The sequence below is a fragment of the Nilaparvata lugens genome, chromosome 5 (assembly GCF_014356525.2).
Source record: "Nilaparvata lugens isolate BPH chromosome 5, ASM1435652v1, whole genome shotgun sequence".
Classification (NCBI taxonomy): Eukaryota; Metazoa; Arthropoda; class Insecta; order Hemiptera; family Delphacidae; genus Nilaparvata; species Nilaparvata lugens.
This window is the reverse complement of record NC_052508.1, coordinates 52,018,950-52,037,856: the sequence shown is the minus strand read 5'-3', so window position 1 is coordinate 52,037,856 and position 18,907 is coordinate 52,018,950. Positions and strand designations below refer to the sequence as shown.

Below are 18,907 nucleotides of genomic sequence, written 5' to 3'. Positions count from 1 at the left end.
AAGTTTAGAATTTTAGAATACCGCCAATTGAGGCGGTATACGGAAAAAGGGCATATAAAGAGCAAAATTATTGTGTTTTGAGAAAATCGCATTTAAGTTTTTATTTTGGATAGATCAATGTATTTTATAATTGAATTGAACATTCTGTTAGTACCAAATCGAAATTCAATATATTGATCTCATGTTGATTAAGAGTGATACATGATTATATTTTTAATTTTTTCCAAATTTATTCTGTACAAATTTGGATTTGATAAACTAGAAAGCACATGTTATTCAATGCTAAATGAATGAATGATTTTATTCTCTTAAATTAAAAAAATATATACATATAAAAAAGTTTTCCATCATTCTATTGAAATAGGGGTAGGGCATCATTGTGGTTGAATGTCAGGAACAGGACCATTCAAGTACTTGAATGGTTTGAAATTCACAATATTGAAGTTTTCAGAGCACAGCAAATAACCATTTTGTTTTATCTTTATAATAAAATAGTTCATGATAGTGAACTTATTTGACTTTGAAGAAGGTTTGGACATAAGCATAGGAAGCAATAGTCTCACTGACCACCAAATCCCTCCTTGACACAGCTGTTTATATACAGTTGTACCAACATCAGTTTCCAAGACTTTTGTTTGAGATCTTCAGGTAATATGCAGAACAAGATGGCCGATCTAATAAAGCAATCTCCGGAAAAAGGGCATATAGTTCTATGTGCCCTTTTTCCGTATACCGCCTCTATTGATATTTTTATTTATTTAGTTCCGTGAATCACATTTATTTCAAAATTGATTTTTTCTCCTATTTCAGCAATAATCAACAATAATTTCGAGTGTTCCAAATGTGGGAAATGTTATAAATACAGAAGGAGCCTGAAAGCACACATGGATGTGGAATGTGGGAAGGAAGCTCAGCTGCAATGTCCTTACTGTGAGCATCGCACCAAAGTTAGAAGCAACTTGAGAGCGCATATAGCTACTAAGCATTGCCGTATCACTTTAGATTGAATGATATTTGCTAAGAAATCCACCCAATTTTATTGAGAGATTAGAGATGGACTTGATAAAGATGTGGGGTTTTCAGCTGATGCATTTAGCATACAAAAATATCAACCTTTTATCTCGTGTAAATGGTTTGTAAACATTAAGAATTAAAATTTGATTTGTTATAATCTAGTTTAAAAAATGAATGAGCAATAATATAAGAGAAAATGAATAATTGAAGCAAATCTGCTTAAATTGCCAGTCTATGGTCCGGTTGCACAAACATCTGTTATGTTTTAATCATGATTAAATACCATGAGAACAAAAATCAGAGAATGGTTTTTCGAAAAAATCTGGTGTGGCGCACTCACACAACTTTCCTATGTATCAATGTATAAATAAATAAATAAATTATGAAAATTTTCATTTTAATCAATCAGTCGACGAGATCAATTGATAAGGATCCGGACAATGATTATCTCAGTTATATCTGTCAACTAGCCGTCAGGCTCGCTTCGCTCGCCCCCCGACTGGATCGTCCAGGAATGAGATCAGCAGGCTCGCTTCGCTCGCCTGCATTTTTCATTTGAGCATTTTTATCATATGTTAGGACGATCCAGTCGGGGGTCCAGACTAAACGTCTGGCTAAACGGATATGGCGAGCGAAGCGAGCCTGACGGCTAGTAATAAAATATTCCCAGGAATAGCTCTGATTGAAGTAGCAGTGCCCAATCAATTTTTCCGCGATAAATGCATTTCAATCTTCAACTTGGTGCCAACCCAACAAAGTCAACTCAACTTAATCAATACCTACTATTACTTAGTAATACAGTAGTAGGTACTGACTTAATGCTAACCTGACAAAATTATTATTTAGTTACCAGTTAACAACTTTTTCGAAGAGGTACTCTCTCTAGATTATAGTTCTATATTAACATATGGTATGGACATTTTTCAATGATAATTAAGAGAATAAGAAGATAAGAAGAATATACATGCTAAAAGACGAACTTATATATATATATATATATATATATATATATATATATATATATATATATATATATATCTCTCAGTGAATGATATAGAATCAACCAGGGCACCTGGAATACATTCTAGGTACATTGGAATCAAAAGTTGCCTCTTTCATTAAGTTTGCATTTGGATAATCACATTTTCTCAAATTTCGAGATTATTTTTAATATTAGGTGAAAATGTTACTGGACATAATTTGTATAGATTTCCATGCTTTTCCACTTAAAATTTTTCGTTTGAATTTTATCTGAAGCCTGATACTTTGAAATTTTAAATCAAACTCTGCATAGATGGGGAGCTCCTGAAATTTTCACAGATATGGGACTTGCAGTTGATAGAGCATATCAATGACTATTTTAAGTATAGATTTAATCAAAATTGTAGGAGCCGTTTTCGAGAAAATCGCGAAAAACCCTGTTTTTGGCAAAATAAATTTTCATTTCATTTTATTATTTAATAACTCAATAATAAGGGATGATTAATGTACTTATTAATAATGTATTTTATTGCTGTGTAACATTTTTAATGAATAATAAGTGACAAATGAAAATGACTAGTGATACCGTAATCCTATACCAAGTGACTACTTACGAAATATGTGAATTTCTGGAAAACGGCGGTGTCCAAGAGGGGGACTTGGGGTTTGGATGCACTTGAAAAAATCGGCACTCAAATCATTTTGAGGGTCCAAAAAAGGCCAGACATGTTTTAAATGACTACTGACGATATTTTTATCGTAAGAGAGGGAGAAGCCAGGAGCCGAATTTTTCCTGGCATTTTTTTCGTAAGGGGCGGGAAAAGCCGAATTTTTCCTCAAGTCAATTTTTTTTCAGATAGAATTTTTAGGGGCGGGGTGGGGTGCGTTAATGTGCTTGGAGATGGGCAGGCACCCCTGTGTAGAAGTGTTGTAAAGTCATCTTCTAATTTATAAGATATTCATTCGATTTGAATAGGTATTAGAAGTTTACACTGACATTTTATCTTTTCAGTGTTTCTTGTTCGTTTTTCTGGGAATGAAATACTATCCTCAAATTGATCTTAGAGTACCAAGACCATTATAATCTATTTGAGATTGTTAGTTTTTTCAACTCTCATTCGTATTCAATTATTAAACTCTCCTAGTTTAAAACTTTCTGTTGTGATGTGATTCAATTATAATCCGTGGAAATTGAGAATAGAGTTTTCAAGAGAAAATTTGGAGGAAACTCGTTGTTTACTTATTCAGTAAAAACGTTCTTATGCAAATCCGCCTCTCACATCGTTCTGCATTGAGTGATTTTTCAAATTTATTTTCTCTAAATGGAGACAGCTTCCATAAAAATAATAAATAACAATTTTCATTTTTCACCAAAAAGGAATGAAGAACTTGAAACTCAGACTTAGACTTCTGAATTTCTCTCTTCCAATTTAAAAAACAAATTGGGCAATGACAAGGTTATTCTATTATGAATGATGCCCACATGAGCTTTTAGCTTGTGCCTTGGTAATGGAAAGTGCTTGGGTGATTTGATGAGATGAATCCGGCGTGTTTCAAACCCGTGACTTTGTAGGGCTAGCAGACTGAAGGGTGCAATGCCTTAGTCATCTCAGCTAACCGGGTCGGTTTTATTATGGTATATTGTCACGTTTTTTGGAAAAAATGTCACGTTTTTTGGAAAAAATGTCACGTTTTTGGAAAAAATGTCACGTTTTTTGGAAAAAATGTCACGTTTTTTGGAAAAAATGTATGATGTCCCAAATTTCTATAATTCACAAATTTCTATTGTGCAATACTTCACCAATCATTCGAGTCATCTCTCTACATGGTTTTCTACAATGAAATTCGTGATATTTCTAGACAACATTCCAGTGCTTTGTTATGGTTAGATATCACTACATCCCACCAACAACAGTAGTACCGTATCTGAAGTTTTCTACTAATTGGATTTTGCTATGAAGTTATTATCGATCATCAATCCTTTTCTCTTTCTCTATTTAAACAATTTTGTCTGTCAAGTTTTTTGCATGTGGCGGGAAATGAGACATGACAATTTGTTAAAAAAGGTAAATTTTTTACCAAGTTTAGAATTTTAGAATACCGGCAATTGAGGCGGTATACGGAAAAGGGCATATAAAGAGCAACATTATTGTGTTTTGAGAAAATCGCATTTAAGTTTTTATTTTGGATAGATCAATGTATTTTATAATTGAATTGAACATTCTGTTAGTACCAAATCGAAATTCAATATATTGATCTCATGTTGATTAAGAGTGATACATGATTATATTTTAATTTTTTTCCAAATTTATTCTGTACAAATTTGGATTTGATAAACTAGAAAGCACATGTTATTCCAATGCTAAATGAATGAATGATTTTATTTTCTTAAATTAAAAAAATATATACATATAAAAAGTTTTCCATCATTCTATTGAATAGGGGTTGATGTGGTTGAATCATCATCAACCATCACTTGTGGTGAATGTCAGGAACAGGACCATTCAAGTACTTGAATGGTTGAAATTCACAATATTGAAGTTTTCAGAGCACAGCAAATAACCATTTTGTTTTATTTTTATAATAAAATAGTTCATGATAGTGAACTTATTTGACTTTGAAGAAGGTTGGACATAAACATAGGAAGCAATAGTCTCACTGACCATCAAATCCCTCTTGACACAGCTGTTCATAAACAGTTGTACCAACATCATTTTCCAAGACTTTTGTTTGAGATCTTCAGGTAATATGCAGAACAAGATGGCCGATCTAATAAAGCAATCTCCGGAAAAAGGGCATAGTTCTATGTGCCCTTTTCCGTATACCGCCTCTATTGATATTTTTATTTATTTAGTTCCGTGAATCACATTTATTTCAAAATTGATTTTTTCTCCTATTTCAGCAATAATCAACAATAATTTCGAGTGTTCCAAATGTGGAAAGTGTTATAAATACAGAAGGAGCCTGAAAGCACACATGGATGTGGAATGTGGGAAGGAGCTCAGCTGCAATGTCCTTACTGTGAGCATCGCACCAAAGTCAGAAGCAACTTGAGAGCGCATATAGCTACTAAGCATTGCCGTATCACTTTAGATTGAATGATATTTGCTAAGAAATCCACCAATTTTATTGAGAGATTAGAGATGGACTTGATAAAGATGTGGGGTTTTCAGTTGATGCATTTTGCATTCAAAAATATCAACCTTTTATCTCGTGTAAATGGTTTGTAAACTTTAAGAATGAAAATTTGATTTGTTGTAATCTAGTTTAAAAATGAATGAGCAATAATATTGGAGAAATGAATAATTGAAGCAAATCTGCTTAAATTGCCAGTCTATGGTCCGGTTGCACAAACATCTGTTATGTTTTAATTATGATTAATACCACGAGAACAAAAATCAGAGAATGGTTTTTCGAAAAAATCTGGTGTGGCGCCCTTACACAACTTTCCTATGTATCAATGTATAAATAAATTATGAAAATTTCCATTATAATCAATCAGCTGACGAGATCAATTGATAAGGATCCGGTCAATGATTATCTCAGTTATATCTGTCAATAAAAGAATCTCAGTGAATGATATAGAATCAACCAGGGCACCTGGAATACATTCTAGGTACATTGGAATCAACAGTTGCCTCTTTCATCAAGTTTGCATTTGAATAATCACATTTTCTCAAATTTCGAGCTTATTTTCAATATTAGGTGAAAATGTTACTGGACATAATTTGTATAGATTTCCATGCTTTTCCACTTAATATTTTTCTTTTGAATTGTATCTGAAGCCTGATAATTTGAAATTTAAAATCAAACTCTGCATAGATGGGGAGCTCCTGAAATTTTCACAGATATGGGACTTGCAGTTGATAGAGCTTATCAATGACTATTTTAGGTATAGATTTAATCAAAATCGTAGGAGCCGTTTTCGTCAAAAACCCTGGTTTTGACAACGTTTTCGCCATTCTAACCGTCATCTTGAATTGCATTTGATCAAAATTGTTCGTGTTGGATCCTTATATTATAAGGACCTTACGTTCCAAATGTCAAGTCATTCCGTTAATTGGTAGATGAGATATCGTGTACACAGCCATACATATACACAAACCAAACACACACCACACACCACACACACCACACACACACACATACAGACCAATAACCAAAAAACACTTTTTTGCACTCAGGGGACCTTGAAACGTATAAATCTAGAAATTGGAAAGCAATACTTTTCTTATACCTATCTATGGCAAGGAAAGTAAAAAGGCTTCTATGATTGGTTTTGGAATTTAATCACAATGAAAATTTAAAAGGTTTTTGTGCTACCGGCACTAAGATTCTGAACTCTAATGTTTTTCTACAGCCTAATATCTGACTTGTAAATTAGAGTTGTTCAAGTTTCATTTTTTTCAAAATTCATAATCAATAATCATTGCCACAAGAGCAATTTAATAAGCACACATGACCTGGCATTGTGAGTTTCTTTGAATAAAAGTTACGAACAAAAATAAAAATCTTATTATTTGTAAGTTATTCTATTCTATGGTTCTATAATATATGTATGGTTAGTTGGCCAGTGTCATGAAAAAATGTATTTCATATTTAATTTTATTTGAATTTTTCATATTTTAGTTTGATTCACTTTTTCATGTAGGATAATGTTTTCAATGAATATGTATGATGATCTGGATTGCAATTCTAGAACGTGAAGAGATGTTATACGATGCTGTTCAATGTGTTACACTGTTTCTTTGTAATCTCTAAAGAAGGTAATTCATTATGTTATTTGGTCAAGATTAAAAAGAATTTAAAATCTGTCTGCATGGAATACTGAAAATAATCGAGGTTTTCTCACTAAATTATGTTATTTGTTCTTCTCATTTAATAATAAAATTTGGGGGTTCACCGTTCCTTTCATTGAATATTGAATAAATATATTGAACACATTGTTTTATTTGTGTTGGTTTTTCATTTTATAGAATTTATATTTTCAATGTCTATACAGATGATATTCTTACTGCACTGTTACTCATGTAATAATATTAATTTGTCTACTTCAAGCATGGACCACTTATTAGCAATAACTTGAAAATCTTGAAATAAATTGTTGTAAAAGAAAAACAGTGAGGCTCTTTCCTAGAAAATGAGTAATTATTGAAATGTATTTTATTCTTCTTAGATAGGACCAGTATTGTATGTTCTTCATTCAATGTAATTGAGATGTTTACTTGCTGCGAAGAGGATTAAGCATCATTAGCAACAATATTTCCACTGTAGGCCTATCTGCTGTTCTTTGTTCAGTCCTTTCATGAAGAAATTCATATTCTGTTTTTCTGGATAGAACCTACATTAGATATTAACTGCTTTTTATGTAGATGTTTTCCATGTAATAGAATTTACATTTTGCAATTATTTTCACAGTTGAATGTTTCAAATGCAAGCAATGTGGGAAGAGTTACCGACACAGGAGTAGTCTGAACAAACATGTGAAGAATGAGTGTGGCAAGGACCCTCAAATGCAGTGTCCATACTGCTCTCACCGCACCAAGCACAAAGGAAATCTTAAATCACACATTGTAGCCAAACATCTCACCAATTTCTAGTAGAGCTGCAGTTTTTCAGTTTGTATCTTGCCGAATAAAACATCTCCTAACTGTTGGATTATTGGTTATTCACTTAATTCTCATAAACTTATCAGTTGCATCGCAAAAATTAAGGAAATCTGAAGGCACTCATTGAAGCCGAAGTGAAACTGCAGGATTGAAGTTTGTATCTTTGTAAATGAAAATAAACCATTCTCAACCGCTGGATTATTGGTTATTTATCGACTTTATATTATAACAATAGAGTTACCACATGCTCACATCGCACGAAACATACAGGGATTTCATCAGCAAACTTCTTTCTAAAAAATGCAGCTTTGTAGTAAATATGGAGGTCTGAAGTTTTTGTATAGGCCTATTAAAAAAGAAACACATTTAACTGCTGAATTACTGTTTATGTGGTTATCTACTAAGACAATTGAATTTATTTATCAATGAAGCAATATTTATTCACTTTGTTAGTTAGTAAAGCTGAGTGCTTGACTTTGCAAGTTTTTTTTCAGGTGTCACATACAGCCTATTGATTTTATTTAATCGACTGTATTTCTACGTGTGTATATCCTGTTAGATATTATTGAAACGATATTTGTCCAGCTATATACCTTTAATAATCATCCTTCTCAGGCAAATAACATCAATTGAAAAAATGATAACGTTGTCGATTAAATGTCGATTAAAAAATGGTGGATCATATTTAGAACTTCAAAAATACATCTTGTGAAACTTTCCTTGATCAATTGCGATGTAGGCCTATATAGGTAAACACACGATTTTTTCACTTTTATACCGACATTCAGTTAATTAATATGTATCAATTTATATGTAAGAAGTTTATTTGTTCACTCACAGACTTGTTTCTACAGTATTATAGAGTGTCTTCTTATCCTTCATACATACAATAATTACATCATGAAAATGATAGGGAGAGGGAAAATAAGGTAGCCTTGTGGTATTCCTCTCCAAAATTTCTATAAGCAGGTTACACATGCGGTAGTCCAAAATAGGTCAAGTCTTATTAAATCTAATTTCACAAAGTAGATTTTCCACATTAAAAAATAATTCACATTGAAGAAATATTCCTCATTATTATCACTCACCATAGCTATTACTGTGATACTCACCCTACTCAAAAAATAATAGTTTTTCAATTTGATAAATTAATATTACGTAATAATGAGGTACCTCATTTTTTTCCAATAACGGTACAGTACTTGATAATAACTCAACAGAAAATTGTTTATAATAAATCAACAACAATATTTCAAAAGAAGTATTATTCTATGATATTTTCTTTATAAATTTCAATTATATTTTTCTTTATTTTACTCTAAAATACTACTGTACCCACTTCTTATTCTAGATTCAATGGACAATTTCGAGTGCACCAACTGTGGGAAACGTTACAAATACAAAAGGAACTTGCAAACTCACATGAAGCTGGAGTGCGGGAAGGAGCCCCACCTGAAGTGTCCCTACTGCGAGCATCGCACCAAGATCAGGAGCAACTTGAAAGCGCACATCGCTGCTAAGCATTTCGACATTATCTTGATGTAAATTTGTTATGTTTGTGCATGAACTCACTCAATCGTACTGAGATTTATCAGTATTACAGAACAAAACAAAGTCCATCGTCCAATGTTTGAGGAAGAATTTACTAATATTAGGAGTATTTATTATATTAAGAGTTATCAATATGCCAGGACAGAGCTCATGGGTCCAATTATATTTGCTCAGCAATTCACTCAATAATAACTTATTAGGATTCATACTATGATATTAATCTTCTTATTTTAATTATATACGATGATAATAATATTATATATTACAAGACAGAGCCTTTGAGTAAGGTTCCCAGAAGGTGCTTTTCCAAACAATAATACCAAACGCAATAAATAATTCAATTTAAAATATGAGTCTCTTGATTACTGAACTATGCAATATTTTTTTCTTTTTCGGGGTCAGTGGCTTAGAGAAATGGTGGGGTTGGAGGTTTCCAGGTTAAACCTCTCCCATGAGCCAAAAAAAAGAGGCCCAATTATTCATGCCTATTTAAAATGACATCAAATTAATTTGTTTTAACTACAATATATTGTTTGCTAATCGTTGAAAACTATTAACAGTAGTAAAACTATTCAAATTCATTGAGAGGATTTGCAATAATTGACAATAGGTACAGGTCTACTTAGACAATTATTGCAATTTCTCTGAAAGAGTTTGAATGGTTTTATCAATTTTTATTGCTGTACAGCATAATGACTAATTGACCATTCCAGCCATAATATTGAAAGAAATCAGCTCGTCGAGTACAATATTTAATTTGCGACACCTGTTGCATGATTACGTCTATCGTGATCAGCTACTACCTCCGGAGTGCATTCGTGTGTCGTCAGCACAGGTAGGGCTCCTATACCAATAAAAGCACTAGCTGATATAGATCAGCTGATATAAACTAATTTTTATTGGTGTAGAAGCCCTACCTGTGCTGACGTCACACGAATGCACTATGGCTTTGTTTACGGAGGTAGTGGATCAGCACTCTGCTGAAACACAATCAAAACAAATCAAGTAATTTAATAGGTCAGTCAAGCAATCAGCACGATAAATCAATGTATGCATGTATCAAACAAATGATTCCATTGTTCTTTCCTCTGTGTCTGTAGGCTCCTATCCCAAAACCTCTATGAATGTGATGTTTGTGGATATTTTTTTCATTCTCTAAATTCTTTATCATTATTGATAGGCTATATTGCTCAGTAGTGCCTTATCAAGATGTTGATAAATTTAATCAAATTTAAATAAGTTAGTAGCTTGTAGATTTTGAAATGTGTGATATCATGAAAAATCTATTACAGAACATACATAAACTTATTTTTGCTTGCTTTTCTCAAAAATCACATTCTCTACCATTGGATCGTACAGGTAGGCTAAGTTCGCAGGAAGCCAACCAGTTCTAAAATGAACTCAATCTCAAGCCTGAAATATCCATATTTTCTCATAAATTTTATTCTTGGAATAATAAATAGGGTAAGTTGATAGGAATGGGACAACGCGAATAATTCTTGAAGTTATAGTAATTAGAATTCCCCATTTGATGGTTTGGCAGCCCTGACTGGCTTCTCTCGTGTCTGCATATGAAGACCGATTGGATTGGAAAGATTTCAACTAACATATTATTCTCATTCCCAATATTTCCACTGAAGAAGTGAATATTTACTATAGGCTAATTTAATGCTGAAAATTTTCCCTCTTTGTTTTTTATTTCAACTAATACAACTAATATTTCTTGAAAGAGTATGAAATCTGTCAAATTTTCTGTTATTGATTGCTAATAATACATAATGTGAAAAATAGAAATGGCAGATTATGAAAACTGGTTATGCAGGAGGATTGAAACGTACAGCAGCACGAGAAATGAGACAGTCCCATTTTTCTTCAAGTATATGTTATTGTCCCATTCCTCATTCCTGCAAAATTGAGCTTCTCTTCCCATATAATATTTCCATGCAACCTTCTGTAATAGTTATTTGTGCAACTAGTGCGCAAAGTGACAGTTTGCTGCACCGAAAGAAACGTTTACGCACGAGCCTTAGGCGAGTGCGGAATAATGGTTTCTTGAGTGCAGCAGAGGAACTTTGCGCACGTAATTCACATAAAATTTTTCCTACAGTTACCATTGAATATGTAAAGTGGGTAATTATGGGTAAAATTCCCTGAAATCCATTAAATGTTTTCTGTGTAATTTTATTATTAATAAAAACCTTAATTTATTTCAAATTGAATAATAATAATCAAATTATAATGATTAGTAATTCAATTGAAAATTTATCTGACTGCTTGAAGGGGGTTTATCTTATGTAAGCATTGAAATGACTATAATCAAGGCACATAATAAACAGGCAACGCTGTTCTCCACTACCATTATAACGTGGACCTCACTATACCACAGTCAGTGTTACCAACTTAATTTTGATTTTCCTGCACTGGTGCTCCATATAACCTACTAACTATTTTGCGTTGTCATGCTGCAAATCTTGAGTATGCAAAGTAATACTTTGCGCACTAGAGCGGAAAAGTGATTCTTTGCGGCCTGCAATCAGTGCAGAAATGGTCACTTTTCAAGGTATCTGTAGGAAAAGAAAAAATCTATAGTAAAGCATCTAAATCTATGGTTAAGATAACCTGAATGGGAATTGTAGCCTTTTAAAATGGTATTAATACGAAGACAGATGAGAATCTATCCATATTAGATTTATATAGGCTTCTTACATGTCAGTAGACATTTGAGGTTCTCTTTTATTCACTAATTTATTTTCGAATGTTATCATATCTTATTTATTCTAACCGAACCGTAGCCCTATTTAAAATCTTGATTGGTGTTTGCTAGAATTTAATCTGAATGAGATGTTGTATTTGTTCAGGATTGAAAAGCAAGAGAGTGAAGAGAAGAATGCCACTTGCCTACGAGCGGAAGACCAAGGATGAAGTTGAGTCAGCTGTTGCTGAGGTACGGAAAGGTGGATCAATTCGTAAGGTGGCAAAAAAATATTCAATGTCAAAATCATCTCTATCACGGCATGTAATAATTGCCAAAAGGAGTGGAACCAGGTGAGCCATGTCAACACAACCCCAAGATGATGAATTTAATTGTTCTACTCGTTTTTATTGACCCGACCCAATATAGCAGTGTATCAAGTTGAAAAAGTTTGCTACAAAATTAGGTATCAAATAATGTTGAAGAAATTTAAATTTTATTTTGTTGCAGACAGTGGAGAGGATGGTATACGGTAAGTCTTTACGAGATGTGGAATAATCTACCATTATAGGAAAACACCCTATTCAAATACCTTAGTTTACAAATTGTTAGAGAATAACTCTAGTTAAAATCAAACATCCAATATTTTAGAATACCTATGAAGTAAATCGTTCATAGTTTCAACTGTTGAATAATCCAAATTTTAAATACAGTTGTCAGATTTTTACAGTAATATTATTGTGATGTTATTCTATCGTAATCCTTCTTCATCATAAACTCCATGTTCTGCAGCTTTCGGATCAAAAGGTATCTTTGGATAAAAAAGGTGCTTTTGGATCAAATCTTTTATAGCATATAAAAGGCTATACTAGTCATATATTGAGACACGATTTGACGCGAGTCTGCTAGAGGTGTGAAATATAATATAAGAGATGATCATTAAAATGTTCACATTGAGACGAGGCTGACAGGTGTGTCCTGACATGAAGTTAATAATAGTACATAATTACAGCTCATTGTTGTGAAATAGTTTCTGCTTCAGTGAAGTATACGTTAAAAGTCAGTGGAAAAGATAGGATAACAGCTTTGCCAATTCTTTGTCTTGCCACTGCCTTCTATAGAAGATATTAGCTGATACCCTCATAGATGAAGACATACCCTGTTATTTCTTGTTTAAAACTACAGTATCTAAAATATTTTATTCGCCGAGAAAAATTTTTTCTCAATGATTTAATAATAAATTTTCATAATGGAGATTCAAAATTTTGTCAATCAATTATACTTATACGTCTTTGTTGAAAAACAATCTTGCAACGTTGCGGAGCTAGAAAAGGATAGTGTTATCTTTTATGTAGGATGATAGACAGGGATAGCAATACCATTGTTAATCAAATGCTGCATTATATCACGGACCTCACGCATGTGTGTCTTTCAACATAATAATATGATCACGATTATTAGAAAACTATGGTTAACTAAACTAGTAGTTCTGTGAACAGTAGACCTCACGCAGTATTCTCATCCACAAGTACCTGATTGAAACTATAGACCTTATGGAAATACAGCAATAGACTGGCTTCTCCACACATCTGTGTAATCACTTGTCAGCTGATTTATGATGAATAATTTATTCTATAGTCTGATTTTTACTCCTATATTGGCGTATGAAGGAGGCTCCTTTCTCCTTTTATTTTATTCTTGAAATGCAAAATTTCCAAAAACCTTGTATATACGTCGACGCGCAATAATTATAAAAGGAACATACCTGTCAAATTTCATGAAAATCTATTACCGCGTTTCGCCGTAAATGCGCAACATATAAACATTCAAACATTAAGAGAAATTCCAAATCGTCGACTTGAATCTTAGACCTCACTTCGCTCGGTCAATAATAGTTCAAAATAATCACTAGTTAACTTCAAGGAATTTTCAGTCCAAAAATATTGAGTTTAAAAGTATTAGTCATCAGTATTGATAACTGTGTGTGTATTCCAGACTCAAATATCATGCTTGTTTTAAAAATACCTTGCACATCTTTAGTCAGTTGTCCCTGCTTTACGGGACTTCTATATTCCATGCAACAACCCTGGTTTTTAATATTCAGCTCCACTGTTCTACTGCGATTGAACTCCTTGGTTTTTATTAAGCTTGGACTTTGCATTTTCTTTGCATTTTCTTCTTTCATTTTGATTTTCATCCTTGATTTTATTGACGTCATCAACTGATTTTATTTACTTGTTGATTTTATCAAGATCGAACTCTTTGATCGAACACTTGAACTTCTCGAGACCTTTACATACAACTCTACTGCTACATTCTTATTATTATTAAACTGTTATATTTTATATTGTACTTATCAATTGTTGCAGACGTTCACAGCTTGCTGATGCACCTAAGACATGGGTGTGGCACAGACCCACAACTGCAAGTTCCCCACTGCCATCATCGGACCAGGAATAAGGGCTGTCTCAAAAGACACATCGTTTAATAAAACACTCTCACTTTACTGCAATCTTAAACACAAATAATATTGTTTAAAATTATCGCTGCCTAAAAGACTCTCTAAAATAATATTTTGAACATCAGGTATTACATAATATATTTTACTGGTCAGATATATATTTTTGTTCCATCACAATGGATTAAATGTTATTTATTTTTGTGCTCGTGCCTATAACATTGAGATAATATCAATTATTTTCTGAATTTCTCCATACAGAACTTGTATGCTAGGACAGTTATTTAGGTGTGGAAATAAATAAATCAAATTGTTCATTATTTTTCTCCATTCTTATTACCTACTTCTCATCTGAAATTTTACTATACTCCTGAACTACGGTACCTCTAAAATATTCTATTTCAATAGGCCTACTGTTTAGCACTAATTTTTAAGCATCATCCTGCCTTCTTGCTTTTTTCTCTGTTCTCATACACTCTATATGACATTTTAAATAACTAAAAATTACACAAACTCTGATGTGTTTATTCATTAATGATAATGGATAGTTATCGATGTAGTTTTGAGTGTCGAGAGCGGTGCTTGTTCATAATTGATCCACAAAATACAAAAAATTCTATGTAGGTAAAATCAGATACACATCGGACACATTCAAAAATGTCTATTGTAATGATTTTTCACTGATTTGGACATGATTCGTGATCAGTACGGTAATATTTAGAGAACTGACTACAGGTTTGTATGAATACTGTGAAAATATCTATTCACAAACTACAAACAAATCTGCGTGTGAGTGATATCAAAGACATTGTGCACATTCTAAAAGGTCCATATTTTATATTCAAAATCATATTCATATACTGCATAAATGAAATAAATAAATATTTTATTGATCATAAATATTACAATAATACATGGACCATTGTCAGGCAACATAAAACAATGGAAGGTTCACAACAAAACTTAAAGCTATTAGTAAAAAATATACTAAATGTTAGGATGTAGGCTACAGCGTTGTAACACCTAACTCCAGTCAACCTCAAAATATTCGCCTATAGTGTACAAACACTTAGCAAGTAATAATTCTTTCAAAACCCGCTTAAATTTATTGAGTGGCAGCTGCTTTAGATGAGCGGGAGTATGACTATATAACTTGACTGAAATATAAAATACATTTTTTGTGATTTTGTGTGTGAGTATTGCTGAACTCCCAGTTTATGACTGTTTTTTGTATTAAGATGGTGAAAGGTACTTTTTCTTGTATCAAAGTGGTGAAAGGTACTGTTTCTGTTATATCTACTGTATTTAAATTACTATGCACATAACATAATACATATAGGACATATAATGATGGTACACAGTTAATATCCGAAGGTTGACAAAAATCGGCTTACAGTGTGTTTTAGATGGCATATTGGAAATTATTCTTAATTTCTTACTGCCTTTTTTTGGAGGATAAATATTGATTTGGCTTTCACACTGTTCCCACAAAGAGGAAAGAGTTATACCATACAATAAAAGACTTTGGATGTGTGCAAAATAAACATTCAGTAGGAATGATGAATTAACAGTTTTCTTCGTAACATGTACCGGTGCATGCCCTTGGCCAACCTGCCAGATAATCTAGGTGAGCATTCCATGACAAAAATTGGTCTGTATCAATAATATAATATCTGGAGCATAATTTCAAGTAACACAATACATTTTCACAGGTATAGAGATTGTTCTGCCGCAAAAGGCGGTAACACAGTGTTGATAATAATAAAAACGTAAACTGTATAAACATATCTTGAAAACTTTTCCAGGTAATAATGGTCCCAATTTTTCATGACTTGAATTCCAAATATTTTCCCAAAATAACACAATCAATTTTCACAGGTAATGATGGTTCTGTGTTATGGCCACAACATAGTTTGCTGACATCTTTCACATCAGAACTAGCCATCAGCAATGCCAATCAGCATCATCATCATCAGCAGCAATCAGCGGCTGACAAGAAGCACGCATGCCGCAACTGCGGCAAGGTCTATGCGCTTGCGTCGTCGCTCTACACGCATGAGAAGTACCAGTGCGGCAAGGAGCCGCAGTTCAAGTGTCCCTACTGTCCGCACAAAACCAAGCTCAAGGGCAATCTCAAGGCGCACATTGGCTTCAAGCACTCCAACATGCCTAAGGATTTCTGAGCTCTAAACGATCATCGATATTTTATTTACGAAAGAAATAATGTTTTTTTAATAATATTATGTTCTACCATAGAGAGAAGGTTTCATAAGAAGATATCCCATGGTATAGGGCGTTTATTTTCCAATTTTTAATATTAACTCAAGCCGATAGTCCTAGTAGCTTTGTGACGCTGGTAGTCTTTCATGCTGTGTCGTTCTTACACTCTCACCCGGCTAAAACAGTAATAATTTCATTATCAGTAGCATAGCCAGGGTTTTGAAATGGGGGGAGGGGAGTATCCAAAAATTTGGGCCCCCTATAAAACTTCACCAGTCGAATTGGATGAGTGGGGGCGCGGTTTGTCTTGGATTTTTTTTTGGGTCATTTTTGGTGCTCTTGGAGAGGGGGGGGGTTATAACATGAAAACCCCTCCCCTTAGATACGCCACTGGTAATAATAAGCAGTGGGAGACAGTAATCGGCTTGAGTTAAAAAAACTGCTCGAAATTTGGAGCATAAACAACCTATACCATGGAATATCTTCTTATGCTATCATGTCTCTATGATTCTATTTATAGAATTTCAAGTTTTATTTTTTTGAACACTGATATCACAGATTTTTAAGCTGAGTGTGATGCCCACAAAAGCTCTAAGCTTGTGCGTGGGTGGTGGAATGATGATGAGAGAACGGATCCACGGTAAAATCCACAAACTGATAGGAAATCATTTTGGAGCTCATATATCTGAGCTTTATGAGCATAATTGATTCAACAATTATAACAAAATAACATTGAAGTTAGACAGCTAAGTTGATGCAATAAGATAGACATTACACTAGATTTGTGAAATGTCGTGATGGTATTTCATCTATTACAAAATGAGCAAGCTATTGGTAGTTAAGCTACTGCATACAGTAGAATACCGTAGTACAAAATTGAATTTTTACATATAAAAATACGATAAGATCGACTTATCAATATTTATTTCTACAGATCTTTATTGTTGCTTCCCTGAACAATGAGAAACTTCCTATTATGTTTTAATGAATTAATTTGTATTATCTTATAAGTGGAGGAATACTCAAGTATCAAGCTTTAGGCTAATTGTAAATTGATAAATAGATATTCGTATTTATAGTTCTACAAACGTAATTTTATTGATCTTCCTATTTTATTTATTCTTGGATCAGTATTATTTTTTTGAATTTATAATTTATTTTCAATATTGTTGCCGAAAATGGTCATGCATATAGGTGCTCTTATGAAAGTTCTTTCTATCAAATGTTGAATATGATGTGACTATTCAACAGTTTTAATATGTAGATGTTAAAAGAGAGCTCATAGCAAGTAACCTGTTCTTCATTTGTTAACATATTTGTAAGTATTTTCTATTGTGAAATTATGAATTGTTTATGATTTATGAATGGTGATTTAGAAAGCTTTGTGAAAGCATTGTTTGAATGTGGGCATTAATCTATCGATACGATAACATAATATCATAATTACTTAATAATCTTTAAGTTAAGTAAGCTAAATACACTAAGGTGATTTAAGATATACTAGGGTAATTTTAATTTCAAGTACCTATTCCAAAGTAATTATTGTAAATTTCAAGTGTGATTTTTACTGTTGCAATAACGAACGTACTGAACCGAAGCTATCATGTTCAACTATTATTGTTGATCAAATGCTGTTTTTACATTTAAGATGTATTTTCTTTTATTTGCCAAATTTTTATTTTCCACCCTACAGTATTATATTTCACTCAGTTGTCAATCCCTAATTATTATCCAATCACATTTCAATATAATTATTTGCCAGATTAAGTAGATCATAATATATTAAGTAAATCCATATACTGTGCAATAAATCTAGCCTACTACTTGATCGAAGATATTTTCGGAAAACAACGAATATTTCTATGCCTTCCATATAGTGCATTCAATAATTTTTCAAGTGTTTATAACTTGAGATTAAATCATATTGTTACAGAATTTAAACTTATATTGTTGGTTGAGATAATAGTCTAATGTTTCACTGATCACAATTTATTGAATCTTTTATACCGTACCTATGTTAGTAATTTATTTTATATGTTTATTGGGTAGGTAGATAAATTTATTTTAGTTTACTTATTTTTGAAGGTATTATTTTTAAATTTTGTTTCATTGATATTCTTATAGCATGTGGAGTATTTATTCAAGTGTCAATTTGTATGTGTATTGTGATATAGATAGAATAATGAGTTGATTATGAATGATGAAATCCTACATTGACATAGCCTGATTGACAGATTTACACATCACACATGGGCTATTACACACCAAAAGAAATCTTTGTCAATCAAAATACTTGTAATGGAAAATTTTATGTTAAGATATAGTAACACATTTATTATAATCATTGGAATAAATTGTGGAGTATCAACTATTATACCTTTT

The 18,907-nt window shown here is 32.6% G+C and overlaps 3 protein-coding genes across 4 annotated transcripts; all 3 read left to right on the top strand.

Annotated features, from left to right (window-relative positions):
* Positions 1-394: 394 nt before the first annotated feature.
* LOC111045292 (zinc finger X-chromosomal protein) lies at positions 395-7,653 on the top strand. Of its 2 annotated transcripts, none has more exons than XM_039428685.1 (2): positions 395-930; positions 7,414-7,653. In XM_039428685.1, the coding sequence occupies exons 1-2, from the start codon at positions 885-887 to the stop codon at positions 7,593-7,595; spliced, it is 228 nt and encodes a 75-aa protein (XP_039284619.1). In that variant the 5' UTR covers positions 395-884; the 3' UTR covers positions 7,596-7,653. The 2 variants fall into 2 exon arrangements, with proteins under 2 accessions (XP_039284619.1, XP_039284618.1); XM_039428684.1 differs by lacking the exon at positions 395-930 and adding an exon at positions 5,002-5,217.
* Positions 7,654-8,960: 1,307 nt separating this feature from the next.
* On the top strand, positions 8,961-14,307 carry LOC120351635. Its single transcript, XM_039429527.1, has 3 exons — positions 8,961-9,096; positions 12,014-12,200; positions 14,217-14,307. The coding sequence occupies exons 1-3, from the start codon at positions 8,961-8,963 to the stop codon at positions 14,305-14,307; spliced, it is 414 nt and encodes a 137-aa protein (XP_039285461.1).
* A 1,582-nt stretch (positions 14,308-15,889) lies between these two features.
* On the top strand, positions 15,890-16,488 carry LOC111045266 (longitudinals lacking protein-like). The gene is made up of 2 exons (XM_022330636.2): positions 15,890-15,932; positions 16,184-16,488. Exons 1-2 carry the CDS (start codon positions 15,890-15,892, stop codon positions 16,486-16,488), a joined length of 348 nt encoding a protein of 115 aa, XP_022186328.2.
* Positions 16,489-18,907: the final 2,419 nt, after the last annotated feature.